Source organism: Grampus griseus (assembly GCF_964374135.1).
Source record: "Grampus griseus genome assembly, chromosome: 2".
Lineage (NCBI taxonomy): Eukaryota > Metazoa > Chordata > Mammalia > Artiodactyla > Delphinidae > Grampus > Grampus griseus.
In genome coordinates, this window is record NC_139018.1 from 144862093 (window position 1) to 144878620 (window position 16528).

The 16528-nt window shown below is 49.6% G+C and overlaps 1 protein-coding gene across 4 annotated transcripts in view; it reads left to right on the forward strand.

The window, feature by feature from the left end:
- Positions 1-8820, forward strand: part of RASGRF1 (Ras protein specific guanine nucleotide releasing factor 1) — a gene marked incomplete at both ends in the record, with an annotated part of 103349 nt that extends 94529 nt beyond the window's left edge. For all 4 annotated transcript variants that reach the window (XM_082647360.1, XM_082647362.1, XM_082647363.1 and 1 more), the window contains 3 exons: positions 4017-4134; positions 6002-6070; positions 8728-8820. In XM_082647360.1, the coding sequence (XP_082503486.1) occupies positions 4017-4134; positions 6002-6070; positions 8728-8820 (280 nt within the window). The remainder of the gene's footprint in view (positions 1-4016; positions 4135-6001; positions 6071-8727) is intronic.
- Between the last annotated feature and the right edge of the window lie 7708 nt (positions 8821-16528).

Below are 16528 nucleotides of genomic sequence, written 5' to 3' on the forward strand. Positions count from 1 at the left end.
GGAGCCCGTGACGGACCCCACCGCGTAAGTCCTCAGACCCATTATGAGGTCTTGGGCATCCTTTTTCGCCTGTCATTATATCATTCAGCCTGTGCCAGCAGCCGGGCTAGCACGTGACCTTTTCCCTTTACCGCCAAATCCTGCCTCCCGTCCCCAGCCACTCTCTTAAATATCCCCTGGCCCACCTACAGTGCTTCCGTCCCCTGCCCGGGCGCCCCCAGATGAACGTTATCTACCCTTCTCATTCCCCAAACCACACCCTGGTCCAACCCATGAGACTGTCCCCTCCTCTCAGCCACCCAGGGACCAGAACCTTCCCACAGCTCCAGCCAACAACATGTGGCTGAGGGCTAACTACGTTCGGCAGTAAAATGCGGTCACCAGCTCTTTGGGGGCCAGTTCCAGTTTTGCCCGTCCGTCTCTGACGGGCTCATCTGCACCTTTGTCTTTAGCTTGAATAGGATGCCCACGGAAGGAACACAGGGGCCGGGCTCTCACTGCTAGCTGCTGCCATAAAAGCCCTTCCCGTCTATTCCCGTCAGTGGAGGATGGGAACAGCTCTGGAGGGGCGAGTCTGCCAGCGGACCAGCAGGTCACCACGCAGCCACCTCCAAACGGGGGGAACATCCGTCTATCTACGTGGATATGATGGATCCAGAGTCCTGGAGTTCCAGAGTCTCAGGGGCTCCATCTTTATTTTCTGTCTGTGGCCCCAGAGCAAAGCCCAGTCTCTTGCTAATGAGACAACAGAGCAGGGAGTATCCAGGAGGCAGAAAGCAAGACTGGACCCCGAGTCCCACCCACACTGCCCACACATTGCCAAAAAAAAAAAAGAAAAAAAAAATTTTTTTTTTCCATAACCTGAGTACCTGATTTCCCTGCACCCCATGCCAGACTGAGACCTGTAAGGGAGGGCAGCCCGTCCCACGGCTGCGACGGGCTGAAGGAGAGGGCTGACCCGTGCCGTCACCGCCCGTTTCCTGGGGTCAGGTGGAGCGCCCCTCGGGCAGCTGCATCTCGCTTTGTCGCCAGTACCAGTTAATTTCTTTCATCCCCCTTGACATCAGCAGGAATTTCTTGGTAGAAACATCAAGTGCGGGGGCCCCAAACAACCACAGACAAGATCCAGCTGTCAGGTGTCACCCCGTCTAGGCCTGCCCGGAACGCCAGGAGCAGCTTTTAGGATGGGGGACGGGGCACTTTTCTTTCTCTCCCTGAAACGTCAGACACAGGCATGGCGGGGCTCTGCCGAAAGAGGAAGCGCTCCCCCACACACAGTTTCAGCCTTGTTGGCCCCGCCCTGATCCAGGGCAAGGCTGGATCCCTCCTGACAGGGGCCAGATGCCCACACGGAAAGTTCAGAGCTAGCCATAGGTTGGGTGTTTTGTCTACACGAAGCCCCTACCGTGCTCCCCTGCTCGCTCAGATGCTCAGCACGGTCTGTCTCCATGCAGTGGGGCCTTTTGGGGGCCCTCCACCAGCCCCGTGTGCCCCACACCTGTCCCCACCGCCCCCTACACTGGCCACTCCGACAGCCCCATATATTTACCTACGTGGCTCTGGATTTGGGTTGGTTGGGTGTGCGTGTGTGTGCATGTGTGTGTGTACATGGTTGAATTAAGAGTGGTGTTCCCTGGACCCCTCACCGTGAAGGTAGGAAACAGGAACAGAGTTTGGTGCTGGGGCTGGCAGTGCCACTTGCCGTGACTAAATTGCCCGTCCATCACCTTTCCACAACTGGATCAGAAACCCCAGTAAACACCTCAGGGAGATCCACCTCCCTGGGAGACCAAAGGACTCCCAGACTTTTTTCACTGGTCTGGGTGGTCAGAGCCCCTGTGAGGCATCCGGAAACACCCTGCGTCCTTCAGTCATTCACAGGCAGTGAGCAGCACCCAGTCTCCCCTTCTGCCTCTATCTGAGATAAGAGGTCCTTTGAGCTCTGCGGGCTACCTGGTTCCCATTAAGGGCAGGGGGAGCGCGGCGCCCCCCAGAACCTGCCGGTCAGCACAATGCCTCAGCCGTCCAGCTCCAGAGCGGCTGCTCAGACCTTTGAACTCTTTCTCCGTCAGATCCACCAGCCTGTGCTCCAGACTTGGAGTTTGACGGAAAGGAAGTGAAAAGCCAGGCATGTAGAAGTCATGGACTATAATGGCCAGAAGGACCCAGAGAGGTCTGCCAGTGACCAGTATGATTCTTGCTTTTTTTTCTTTTTCACAACTCACAGTAAAAAAAAAAAAAAAATTGCATTTGACAGTGTGACCCTATATACAAATGCATATATGCATAACAGCAACAAAAATTTCACAAAGCAATTTTAGTCCATGAAATGAACCCAGATATCATCTATTCTCTCTTTTTTTTAATTTAAAAAAAATCTGGTCAACACTCACCAAATTGGTTTTAACACCCATGAAAGGGTGAAGACCGACAGTTCAAAAAACATTTCTCCTGCTCACTGTTTCCCAAACTCCAAGCATCCACCTCCTTCAAGACTTTGCCGTATCCATGTGTCAGCTATATTTGCATTTACTTAATGGTCTCCTTTAAATTAACTCACTATTTCCCAGAAATACATTTAAATAAGAAGGAAAACTCTATACAGCAAATGGGAAACCAGCATATTTGCCATAAATACACAGGTTACCATAAAAAATAAATACAGTGAAATCAAAATAATATTATTAAATTCTGGCCAGATCCTGGTGTTTCCTGAGTGAGACCTGTTACTATTTGTTCAAAAAGAAAAAAAGAGGAAAACGGCACGTGTTAGAAAGTGTCAAAGCTATGCTGTCACCAAATGAGCTCTCTCCTTGAGCAGTGGGGCGGGGGTGGGAGTGAAAATCTAATGTTTCTTATCATATGAATCAATTTATTTAAACAGTGTCTGGGCATCACCTAAAATCAACTCTCAAATCACTTAAACTTGTCTTAGCTAACATCAGTTCTCTGGTACGAGGGGAACCTGAGGACCAGAGAGGGAAAGAACTGGCCTAGGGTCACACAGCAAGCAGGCAAGGGACAGAGGCCAGGTTTCTGTTCTTGCTCTACCATCCTCCCTGCCTCCCCTTCCTCTGGAGTGGCAGGACTGTCACAAGGAGACAAAGGTGAGATGGGCTAGAAAGGCGGGTCCCTGTACCTGTGTGCTGAGCTGAGAGAAGGCTCCGGAATACTGTTTGAGGAGTCCCCTGGGTGAACTATCTGGAGCTCTGCCAGAGGAGAGTGACCACTGGACCCATCACAGAGTCACCCCCTTAACCTAGCACCCCACCCAGAGGCACCAGAACAAGTTGTGCAGGAACAGTAACAGAAGCCCCTGCTTCAGAGCCACAGATCAGAGAGGTCCGGCCCATACTGCTGAGTACCATCCCCACGAAAGCCATCCCCCAGGAGCCACCGGTCCTGGGAGCCGTCTCACCCAGCGCCCCCGCCCAGAAGCCGAATCCAGGATGGTGATCTCAGAGGGCAAGGGTTCCCTGAGCTGGCAGCCCAGTGCTTGGGTGGGCAGAGATCCCAGTGGGGAAGAAGTAAAGGGAGAGAAGTCTTGGGGAAAGAAAGAGACAAGGGGCTCGGTGGGGTGGCTGGTGGTGACTGGCAGGAAAGGGCACGGTGCTGTGAAGCCCCCCAGGATGTGATTCTAGGGCGGGATCGGGATGGAGAGTTTCAGGGGAGAGACAGAAAGGAAAGGCGAGCTGGGAGGGGGCTGGCGGCCAAGCCCCAGGGCTCCATCTGGGAGGGAGAGCGGAGAGGTAGAGGAGGGCCTTCTGGCTTGGGGTGGGAGGGGTGATTGATTGAGACGCCCCAGGCCCCAGCAGGCACCATGTCACCCCCACCACCCCGGAGGACTGACCCTCACACCCAGCTGGCAGTCCGAGCCCCAAGAGCTGCTATGACTCTCGGCGAATAGAAATCCCTTTCCCTCCAGCAAAGCGAGAGATGCATGCGGGGTGTTCTGTTCTTGGTAGAGGCTCGAGCTTTTAAGTGAAAAACTTCTGTTAACGCCATTTGCTTCAAAGTTGTGACCCACCCTGTGTCCCTTACCTGGGGATGTACCTCACTGACCTGGCCTTCATCGAAGAGGGGACGCCCAACTACACGGAGGACGGCCTGGTCAACTTCTCCAAGATGAGAATGGTGCGTTCCCCACAGCAGAGCGGGGCAGGGGTGGGGGGAACATCAAAACCCAGACCCAAGCCCCGGGCTCACCCGAGCTGTGCCCGGCAGTCCTGGCCGACTGGACACGGCACACGCACTGGGGAGCCTGAACCCAGCTTCTCCAGTAAGAACAGTCACTTCCTCAAACGAGCAGCTAGCATCTGGCAGGCCCGGAGCCAGCTCTACCTGCATCTCCTCCTTTAACGCCCACAGTCTGAGGGGTGGGTGCTCTTATTATTCTCCACCTTATAGGTGAGCAGGCTGAGGCTTGGAGTCATCAATGACCAGCCCAAGGTCACCCCTAAGGAAAAGGCAGAGCCGGGTCTGGGGCCCAAGTCTGTCAGACTCCAAAGCCTGCCCCTTTATTCGCACCCCATCCATTACTGTTCAGATAAGCACTTGCGTTATGTGGCCGCAGCAAAGTCATTTCTGCAGCACCTCCTAAGCAAGTAGGTTTCCAGTTTCCCCAGAGGAGTCTAGACCCTGAGAGGGGAGATGAGGATCCTTCCAGCAGGGAGCCTGCTTTCCAGCCAACCTTCTCGTCTTCTCACTCCAACTAGAGAGCCTCTATTTGTATCGGTTCTGTGTCATGGGGTTCCTCCTGAGATTTTGTTCAATAGGTAAGGTTTCTCTGTCAAAGGCAAGTTGGCAGCACTGACCTGGGAACAGGATGGGGGAGCTCCTTGGTGTGGTCTTGCACGTGGTGGGCACGTAGAAAGTGGCAGAGGCCTTTAGCTGTTGCTGGAATTGAGGGGGGCTGTTTTAGGATGTTGGATAAGCCAGCACCACTGATCAAATGATATGTTTTTCTCTTAATCACATAGTATAATTAACCTATAGATTCTTTTTTTTTTTTAGCAACAAAAATCACTCATTTATTTTCATTACTCAGAGAAAATGATGGGTAATTTTCTTTTACTGTATTATCTCTGAGTCTTTAAAACAATTCTTTCTTCATCATCTATCATGTGACCCTACTAAATACACTTTTTACCTTTCAGAATATGCATCTTTTTTATTGAAGTATAGTTCCTTTACAATATTGTGATAGTTTCAGGTATATGACATAGTAATGCAGTATTTTTATAGATTATGTGACTGCATAAAGAAGATGTGGTGTATACACACACACACACACACACACACACACACACACACACACACACATGGAGAAAGAGGAATGTTATTCAGCCATAAAAAAGAAGGAAATTCTAAGAGGTACAAACTATTGCTTTGGCCAAAAAGTTCGTTCGGTTACTGAATACGTTGTTCAGTAAAGTTCTTGGTAAAAATGAAAAATGTGTCTTTACTTGAAACCTAACGAACTTTTTCGCCAACCCAATATTATGTATAAAATAAGATACAAGGTTATGTTGTACAACACGGGGAATATAGCCAATATTTTATAACAGCTATAAGTGGAGTATAACCTTCAAAAATTGTGAATCACTATATTGTGCACCTGGTAACATATAATATTGTACATCAACTATAGTTCAATAAATAAATCAATTGCATGAAATTCTGCCATTTGCAACAACGTGGATGGACCTAGAGGGTATTATACTTAGTGAAATAAGTCAGAGAAGGACAAATACTCTATATCATAACTTGTAACCTGTAGATGTATAGATTCTTACCAAGTGTCAGCCTTTGAGGCAGGTGTCTGGTTTAAAGAAACTCTCGCTGCCTCAGTGGGGTCTCCCAGGAGGTGAATTAAGAGACTGACTGCAGACATGTCTGTGGATGTCCCTTCTGTTGTGTGGCATGGGTTGGGGGGAGGGGGGGTTGGGGGAGGGGGTACTAAGAGAAAACTGTCTTCCAAACCCCTCCTTCCTTCCCGCAGATATCCCATATCATCCGAGAGATTCGCCAGTTTCAACAAACTGCGTACAAGATAGAGCACCAGGCAAAGGTAAGCCGGCAGCTTTTTCGGTCACTTCCGCTTTTTCACAAGGGCTCTGGCTGCACTGCCTTCCTCCCTGCCTTTTCCGCTCCACACCCAACCACTTTCTGCCCCGGAGTTCCCTGGGCCCTCTCTTTTAGGAAACCCTTCTTGTCCCCTGTCCCCTGACCCGCCCCGAGTTCCCCCTCCTTTGGACTGCGCTTGTGCTAATCTTTCAGCTCCTGTCTGATTTTTACCTGCCATGGGATGGTTTATAATCATGTCTGACCTCCCCTGAGGCAGGAGAGGCAGTGTTTATCACATCTTTTCGAACTGCTCACCAGTTTCAAAATTCACAGCTAGAAAGGGCACACAGCAAAAAGTCCCCCAGCCTCCAAGTTCCCCTCCCAAAGCCAACCGTATCATCCATTTTTTGTGTGTGTATGCAAACACACCCCAACTTTTTTTTTACTATAATGTATACTGTAGCATACTATACATTGCTCCAGCATCATTCTTTTTTCCCTTAATAACATATCTTGGAGATATTTCCTGTTGAGGCAGAGGCATTCTCCTTCTTCCTTACGGCTGCAGAGAAATTCAGGTATTTATTCGATCCTCTATACTGATGGACATTTAGGTTGTTTCAGTCTTTTGTTGCTATAGGCAAGGTGGGGGAGAAAACACCTTGTACATTCGGGAATCAGAGGGTGCTGTGAGAGTGTGAATCCAGGGGCCTGTACTGGGGTTGGGGGACAGGGCCCATCTGAGAAGCACAGAGACCGCAGACAGCAGCTATGAGTAGCCTCAGACAAGCCTGAACCAGGTGAGACTGTGGGCTTCTAGAAGGATCTGGAGCCGTGTCCTAAGGAGAGTGGGAAGCCCTGAAAGGAGCTTACAGGACTGGATTAATACGCATTTTTTAAAAGGTGGTGGGGCTGTATGGAGAGAGGTTGGCATGTTAGTCTCATTTCACTACTCAAACCCTGTGCCGTTAGCCCCATTTTACAGTTAAAATAACTGGGACTTGCTAATCCAGACTCTGGCTCCGAATCCTATGACTTTTTTACGCTGCCCAGAGATGTACTTGCTTTCCATCCAGCTTCTTAACCTCCTAGTTTGAAGTTCACAAAAGATATCCAGCTCCAGACACACTCCTGAACATACCAGAAAATCAAGCTCTTAGTACTTTTCCCTTCTACCTTCCTTTGTGATAGACTTGCCCTGTTCCTGCCATGTTCCGAGAACTCACTATCTGTCTTATAGCTGACAGCCACAAAGAGAAGAAAAATCAGTGGGTGAACCAATGGTGCCACTTTTTCCTTGTTCGCTCATTCGCTCAAGTATTTACTGAGCATGTACTGTGTGCCAGGCACTGTATTAGGCCTTGGCCCCTTCTTAAACTAGCCCTCGAGCTCCATATGCAATACAAATACATGTTACTGCCCTTCAGACTCTTTTCCTTAACAGCTTTGCAGTGGTGGGATTTGCTGCCAGTCTCCCGCTAAAGCAAAATTTTTAGGGAAACAGATGCTCATGACGGAGGAAACTAACTAACCAGTCTGCTGATTCCCAGAGTGTTTGGGAGGGTTGAGATTTTGTGCTCTAGAAAGGGCTGTTCACAGGAAGCTGCTAGCTATTTATAAAAGTCTGGTCTATTTCACATGGCTATAAAATCGCCACATCTTTATCAGTGGCTATGAGTTAATCTAGACCGTGGTAGCTGAGATTGTCTTCCTAGAGGTGCTGGGCGAGAGCCACTCATCAGACACAATAATCATTTCATCTGTGACTGGTGATCAGCGTCGCAGGAAGCCGGTTCCGTCCCTCACAGTAGCAGAGGGTCCATTAGCAAAGACGCTCGCAACAAAGACTTGATTTTTCTCAAGCAGCTCAGATGATTCCCAATTACGTGCTAAGAAATATAATGTGTTTTCTTCTTTCTGCTCTGAGTTTCTGTGGAAAAACATGAACCTCCGGCTCCAAACAACTGACAAGTCAATGAGCCTGGGAAGATGCTTTTCGAAGGGCGGGTGGGGTTTGCCTATGAGATCTGGGCTCTGATCTCTCATCGTACACTGAACACACAGGAATCCAGCAAAACACTTGAGAGCAGTGTGAGGTGGGGAGGGAGGAGGAAGGAGAGTGATTGAGTCCACGAGGTGACTGTTCCTGATTTTCCACTCTGAGATTTTGCCCTGGAGTGAGCCTCATGAGACGAAAGCCTCCTTAGACGGCTTCAGTTTCCACTGTCTTCTCTCGGGTGAATCTCTCTCGGTATTACAAAACCTGGTGTTTAACTACGTTTTTCCAACATACAGAAACATTGAAAGAATTGTGAACACCCGTACATCCACTACCTAGATGCTACAATTAACGTTTTAGATATGTAGATAGAGATGTTTTTTTAATATGAGCCCCAAATATTTCACCTAATGTTCAACCAAAGAAACGGTGGTCAAGAGTAATTTTGACTATATGTGATTTTATATTACTGTGAAGACAAAAAAGGCAAAAAATAATACTAAGAAACAACACTGCTTAATGCATCTTTGCCTCATGTGCAAGCCTGACACCCCTCCCCGCCTCCACCCTAGTGCCTGATTCCCGGGAGACACCCGACGTCCACGTAGTATTATGGAGGTCCCATCGCCCTGCCATTCCTTTTTCTCTTTTCCTTTTCTCAGGTAACCCAATATTTACTGGACCAATCTTTTGTAATGGACGAAGAAAGTCTCTACAAGTGTTCTCTCCGAATAGAACCAAAACTCCCCACCTGAAGCTGTACCCAGCCCACCGCCATGGACACATGCTATATGATACTGTACATAGTCGTTTGGTTTCTCTGGGTTTTCTTCTTTAGTATGTGCTTCTCCAAGAATACAAATCCGTTCTTGTTCTTAGATTCCTGTAGAACCAAAATATGAATCTCTGCACCGGTTAGGACTTGGTCCACGCACCCCATCCCTCGTTTCCTGCAGTGCCTGTTTCTTTGAAACAACTGTACTCTTAGTCTGTTCTTCCCAGCCCCTCACTTTCCCCCAAAGGGAAAACAGAATCCGTGCATACACGAATCTTTGGCACCAGTCCTGCTTCTGTCCGTCCCCAGCCTAGGCCCCTGGGTTGAGCTGGCCACACAGCATCCTCTGGCATGTTCCATGTAGCTGTTATAACAGGGTGGGGGGTAGGGGGGAGGCGGGAGGGGGAACCGTACCCTGAAGTCCAGTCATCGACAAATCTTCCCGCTGACGGTGATGCCAATTTCCAAAGCAGCTTTTTCAGCCAAAATCGCAGGTCTCAAAACTCCATGTCTCTCAGTGACCTGGAGGGAAAGGAGTCCTGTCCGCTGAGAACCACGCCCTGCGACACTGAGGCCACCACCTCGTTCAGGCACTACGTCGCTCCTGGCTCTGAGAATAAAACCAGGTAGCGTGACTAGCAGTCTCGATAACCCTGGACAAGGCCCTGGAACTTCCTGAGGAAAACAGAATCACGACACAAAGTCATGTCGACTTCTGCCGACGGCTGCCCAGCATTCACTGCGAGTCGGGAACACACAAAAATGTCACTTTTCCTCTATGAGCTGCCTAACGGTCACTACAAGCTTACGTTGAGTTGCTCCAAGTCTGTATGCCTTGTGAAAAAAATAGTACCACACTGTAGAATTAGGAAATCAATAACCAAGTGTTTTTATTGCATATACTGTAGTCCTGTCTAAATGCCTTCTAGCAGGAATATAGTACCGTAGTGCTTATTCTGTGAATATTACCATCTATTTTTTACATTGTACAGTATAGAAAACACAGGTTAACTCTGAAGTGGCAGGCATGCTCCACTCTGACAAACAGACAACTTTTGCTGTAAGCAATACCTAGTGGTATGAGAATTCTATTTCAAGTCCTACAATATTTCAACTTACAGCTTGTTTGGAAAAAAAAAGAAATTTCCATTTTTGTAAAAATATATGTTTCCTGATTACCTCTTGCTAATAAATCTATTCTATCTCAGGGTGAACGGCGGAATTTTGACGGGTTTCATTGATTCACGCAAGGGATATTTGCTGAGCACTTGGTCCTTATCAGGCCCTGGGCTCAGACCAGAGATCTGGAGCGATACGGGCAGAATCCCTGCTTTTGGGGGGTACTCAGAATCTGATGAGGGAGACTGTTGATGTTCTCTATTGCAGCAGGAACAAATACCTCCAAAACTTAATGTGATGGCTGAAAACAATCTTTCACAGTTCTGTGAGTTGACTGGGCCCAGCTGGTGGTTCTTGCTTGGAGTCCCTTGTGAGGTGCCGGTCACAGAGCAGGTGAGGCTGGAGTCATCTGAAGGCTCGACTGGACGGGGTGTCCAAGATGGTGCTCTCCCTTAGCTGGGGGCTGAGCTGGGGCTGTCAACCGGAGCGTCCTCTCCACGTGGCTTGGGCTTCTCACAGTATGGCAGCTGGGTCTGAAGAGCAGCCTTCCTAGAGACTCAGGCAGAAGCTGCAAGGCTTCTTCTGACCTAGGCTCAGAATTCCCAGAACACCACACCCACAGTGTTCTATTGGACAAGCACGTCACCAAGGCCAGCCTGGTCACAAGGGGAAGAGAATCAAGCACCTCCTCTTGATGGGAAGAGCCACAAAGAATGTGCAGCCACCTTTAAGCTACTAGAGAGACCGTTTGAGCCACGCTGTCACGGGATGGTGCAGGAAGTGCCTTGGGGACACCACGGAGGAAAGGACAGTGGTGGGGGGATTGGAAAAAGCTCTACAGAGGTGTAAAGATGGTGTGGGATAAGTAGGGATGATTTTCCAGAAGAAGGTGGCGGGGAGGACATGCCGGGCAGGGAGACCAGCGAAATCCCAGAAGCATGAAAGAATACACTTGTTTGGGGAAGAGCTAGTATAGGCGTGGCCCCAGGGAAGGCACCCTGGTCCTCCCCAGACCCCTCCTCACAACCACCCATGAAGGGTGGGCCCAGAACACGACCCTCAGTGACGGGCATGAGGCCCGCTGGGAGGCAAGACCCTTTTCCCTGGGAGCTGCAGCCAACAGGCTCCATGACTGCTTGTTTTCTTCAGACACAGAAAAGCAGTTAAGGTTGCTGGGAGGATTCAGTGTGCTGCTACAAGCTGCTACCCTGAGGTGATGAGCACGGGACAAGCACTTGCTAACCATGAGCTATCTGTAGAGCCCTGACTGTTTCAGGTCATCTTAGGCACTGTGGACTTAGCCATGAACAATGCAGTCAAGGTCCCTGCCTTGGGACTTCCCTGGTGGTTAAGACTCTGTGCTCCCAATGCAGGAGGCCCGGGTTCTATCCCTGGTCAGGGAACTAGATCCCACATGCCACAACTAAAAGATCCCACGTACCAGCAACTAAAGATCTGGCGTGGGGCTTCCCTGGTGGCGCAGTGGTTGAGAGTCCGCCTGCCGATGCAGGGGACACAGGTTTGTGCCCTGGTCTGGGAAGATCCCACATGCCACGGAGCGACTGAGCCCTTGAGCCATGGCCGCTGAGCCTGCGCGTCCGGAGCCTGTGCTCTGCAACGGGAGAGGCCACAACGGTGAGAGGCCCGCGTACCGCAAAAAAAAAAAAAAGTTTTGAAACTAGAGAGAGGTACTGCACAATGTTGCACAGTGTTGTGTAGGTATTAAATGTCTCTGAATTCTACACTTTAAAATGGTTAATTCATGGGACTTCCCTGGTGGTCCAGTGGTTAAGACTCCACGCTTCCACCGCAGGGGCCACGGGTTCCATCCCTGGTTGGGGAACTAAGATCCTGCATTCCACGTGGTGTGGCCAAAAATTAAAAAATAAAAATAAATAAAATAGTTAATTCATGTTATGTGAATTTCACCTCAAAAGAAAAAAAAAAGACAGAAAGAACTGAATGTAACTGTCTGCTCATTAAAAAGTGCTCCAGATATGATCAGAAATTATATCAGTTAACGGGATAACTCTGAATTATATGTTTTAAAATGGTTAGTTGTATACTATATTGATTTCACTTCATTTGAAATAAAAAAAAAAACAGTAAAAAAAGAAAGGGGGGCAGGGGGTTGTTCAGAGAGAGCTTCTTAGAGGCACTGTCCCAAACTGGGCCTTGAAGGGCTAGAAACCCAAGGTTTCTAGCTGAGCAAAGAGTGGGGGGCCTGGGTGTCTCAGATGAGGGACAGTCCGAGCGATGGCTGAGCAAGTCTGGTGAGGCGTCCAGGGAGAGAGGGGACCAGGCAGGTGGCAGGTGGGAGGGGCCTGCCGGGGTCCCTGAGTGGCTGGCCGGGGAGTCACCAGAGGTACCACAGCAGGGCTTGATGGTGAAATCAGACAGACTCCCTCTGGCCCAACCTGACTCTATTTTCATTCAGACAGCCCCTTATCGGCACTGATCACAGCATACGCCATAATGTATGTTCAGTGTGCAATTACTACCCACACTCAGATCAAGTGACTCGTGGCCCAGAGACAGTCCAGGCCCATTTCTTATTGCCGGCAAGGGAAGTCAGGTATGTCCTGCTCACACAGGACAGGGTCCTGGCAAACCGGCTGCTCGCCTTCCAGCTCTGGAGCCTCCCCACGGCCCCAACTGCTGTGCTTTCTCTTTGGTTCCCGCCAAGCCTCGTGTCCACCCACAAACCCGTACACCCATTCTTGCTTCTCTCCAGCCCTCTCACGGCACCCGGAAACCTCATCAGGAGGGGAGTACAGCACCTGCAAACCTCTCTCAGCCAGGATCCAAAGCCCCTCACATATCACCTTTAAAGCCACCAGCGTTTTATCGTCTGACTCAATAAATAACAACAGCGACTGCTACTGCTACCGTTTCTGTCCAACTTGCAGCGTGTCAGGCTCTGTGTCTGAGCTCGAGCTCCTGGGTATTTTTACCTCCATTTCACAGAGGAGGGCAAGATACAGGAAACCTGATTTTCAAAATATTTAACCACCAGTATGGCATGAGTACTGACCACTCAGACTAATGGCCAAAAGGGTGCAAACTTGCTGAAAATCAACGAGCTCTGCAGAACACTCTCCAAAATAGTAGAGGATGAAGCATAACAGTGTGTGATGCAGATGATTAATTCAGGAGATCAGGAAGAGGAGGTTTCTGTGGAGGCAAGAGGACAAGGCAGGAGGAGGGGGGTGGAGGTAGGGCTGTGCCCAGAACAGGGAGCTCACCTGTGGACTGGTGAGGAGTGCAGTGGCAGTGGACGCTGCAAACAGAGTAGGGATATATCATAGAAGGTCTTAAGTGAAAACAAAGGAGTGTAGACGGGGAGAATGTGTGAACAACAAGTGACTGAAGGAGGCCCTGGAGGCAGACACGCTCTGGGCTCCAGCCCCTGAGTTCCTGCCTCCCGCAGATGCAAGAGTGAAGCAAACCGAACAGGGATAAGTTTCCCCTGCACAGGAGTACAGGGGCTTACAGAAAAGTCCAGAAACTGGTGCTCTGTCATAGGGCCAGGACGAGGGTGAAAGAAATGAGACATACCCTCTCAGGTGCAACATTTAAGGGAGGGCCAAAAAACTCAGTCATGATATTTTTATTGCATAATATTTTAATGCAGTATTTTAAAATAACAAAAATTAATGCAAAACCCTATGATGAACAAAATATCACACATGAAGAAACAAAACAATGACAGGATAAAACCCTATACTTGCTCAACATAACCTCACTGGCTTCACCCCAATCCTGGCCATAATGAAACACAGCTTCTGGACTTTTCTGCAAGCCTTCACACTTTCTTGGATGTGAATACAGCATCTTCAGGGCTTAAAACAAAACCAGTGGTGGTTCCCATGTTCCCTGACTTCTTAGGGGACAAACAACGCCTTCTCATGCAGTTGGAGGACATTGTCAGGCTGACTTCTCTGACTCAGGGCAAGGGAAATAATCAAGATAGCTAAACAGGATGTCTCCTCATCAGCAACGGAGCTAGCAAGAGGTCCAACTTCATATTACGATCCGACCGAAGTTGCTCTTTGATGCAGACTCATACACCTCATGCATTCGTTACCTTTCCCACTCTACAAACTCTCTGGTCACTCATCTCTATATCCACTGATTCATCCTTCCACCCATCCCCATCTATCCATCCAATCCATCCATCCATCCGTCAGTGAGGCTTCTTCTGACCCTGCCTCCATTTATTTTTTTTTAATTATTATGATTATGATTATGATTATTTTTTTGCGGTACGCTGGCCTCTCACTGTTGTGGCCTCTCCCGTTGCGGAGCACAGGCTCTGGACACGCAGGCCCAGCAGCCACGGCTCACGGGCCCAGCCGCTCCGCGGCATGTGGGATCCTCCCGGACCGGGGCGCGAACCCGTGTCCCCTGCATCGGCAGGTGGACTCAACCACTGCGCCACCAGGGAAGCCCCCACCCATCCATCCCATTCATCCATCCATCCATCCATCCTTCCTTCTTTCCAACCAAGCATCCATTTAGTCTTTCAACCATAAAGCCATTTTCCCGTATATCCATCCATCCCTACTTCCATCCATTCATCCACTTCTGCATCCTTACAGACCGTCATCCACCCAAACCACTTAACCAGACCTCTGCTTACCTACTATGTAAAATCAGCATGTGGGTGTGAAAAGAGCTCCATCACCTACCAGCAGACCTACTTAACTTCTCCAAATCTAATTTCTTTATCAAGAACGTGGCTGTGTGCATTCTCAAAGAACCTTCACAGGGCTGTTATGAGCATTAAAGAACAAAATCCCTGTAAATGGTAGTTATTGTAAATTTTACATTATTACGGCAATTATTATTATTATTACAAGATGCTAGAGGTAGAGGGCAGAAATAAAATAAGTCTGGTGAGGGGCCCAGTTTTCCTGCCGGGATGCTGACTCTGACAAGTGATCTGGGAAACCAGTTAAATCCGTAGGTAATAGCTGGGGAGGGGATAACGTTCTGAGGGGAAGAGGGGAATGACCAGCAGATTTGGCCTAAAGAAAAAGGATCAGTGGAGGTGGGGTGGGCAATAATTCCTAGAACAGTAAGAAGGAGGTGCTGACTGAGGATTCCAGGAGCTGCGGTTGGGGTTGGTTGGATGCCTGAGTTCTGCTGATGTGTCAGGGAACTCTAGGCCTGGACAATCAGGAAGGCAGGCAGGCCTCCAGGCTCAGCTTCATTCACCTGCTTCCGTGGAGCAGCTGCCCACTCCTGTGGAGAACTCTGGACTCAGTTAGCCAGGGGTTCAAACCCCAGCTCTCTTACTGATTAGTTGTGGGAACACAGATGAGTTACTTAAGTGTCTCAGTCACCTCATCTATGTCACGGGGGAAAACATCAATAGAATTAAGAAAGTTCATTCATGGAAAGCGCTCGGCACTGAGTCTAACACATCCCTAGAGGAGATAATGACTCCTGGGTGTGGAGGATAAGACCTGCTCTCCCCTCTTGCCCTCCCCAGACTCCAGAAGTGCAAAAATGGGGCACAGGAGCCCGAGACCAGGCCCGGCCCTCTATCACCAGAGACACCAGTCAGCTCGAGCATCTCACCTGATGTACTGGTTTGCTATTGCTGCCGACCAGATTACTACAAACTTAAGAGGCTTAAAACAATGCAAATCTATTACCTCACAGGTAGAGAGGTCGGAAGTCCACGTGGAGGGACTTGCCCGGCAGTCCAGCTGTTAAGACCCCCATGCTTCCACTGCAGGGGGCACAGGTTCGTCCCCTGCTCGGGGAGCTAAGATCCTGTTTGCCACGTGGTGTGCCCGAAAAAAAAAAAAAGTCCACGTGGATTTGGCTGGTTCCTCTGCTCCAGGTCTCACACAGCTGAAAGCAAGGGGTCAGCAAGCCTGCCTTCCTTTCCGGCGGATGCCGCAGGACGAATCTGCTTCCAAGCTGATTGAGGTCGTTGGCGGAATTCAGCTCCATGTGGTTGTGGGGTTGAGGTCTCCGTTTCCTTACTGGCCGTGGGCTGGGGTCATTCTCAGCTTCCAGAGGCCACTCACAGTCCTTGGCTCAGGGTCCCCGTCAAAGCCAGCCATGGTGGGTAGAGTCCTTCTCGTGGTTCAAAGAGCTCTGACCTCCCTCTGCCTCATCTCTCTGAGCCTCCCGCTTTCCTCTTCTGCTCTGAATGGCCACTGTGATTATATCAGGACCTCTCAGCTAATACAGGATAATCCCCCCAAATCAGCTGATTTGAAGCCTAATTCCACCTGCAAAGTCCCTGCCCAGCAGCCTGTAGATTGTGTTCGATCAAAGAACTGAGCGATGGAAACTAGAATTCTGCCCACCATTCCTGGCTCGGCACTCTGTGTCCAGCACCAGTCCTCAACCTCCCCTCTGTGGGAATACAGAGGACCAAGACCGCAAAGAAACCCTCACAGAGGTGACGCCCGGCTGGAGCCATAGGAGTAGATGAACTCACCAAGAAAGTGGTTGCAGGGAGCAAACGATGGAGAGAGAGCCCAAGGCTGAGCCCGTATTTGGGGTGAGTCACTCTTACGGTGCCGTGCTTGGGTCCAGTGTTTTAC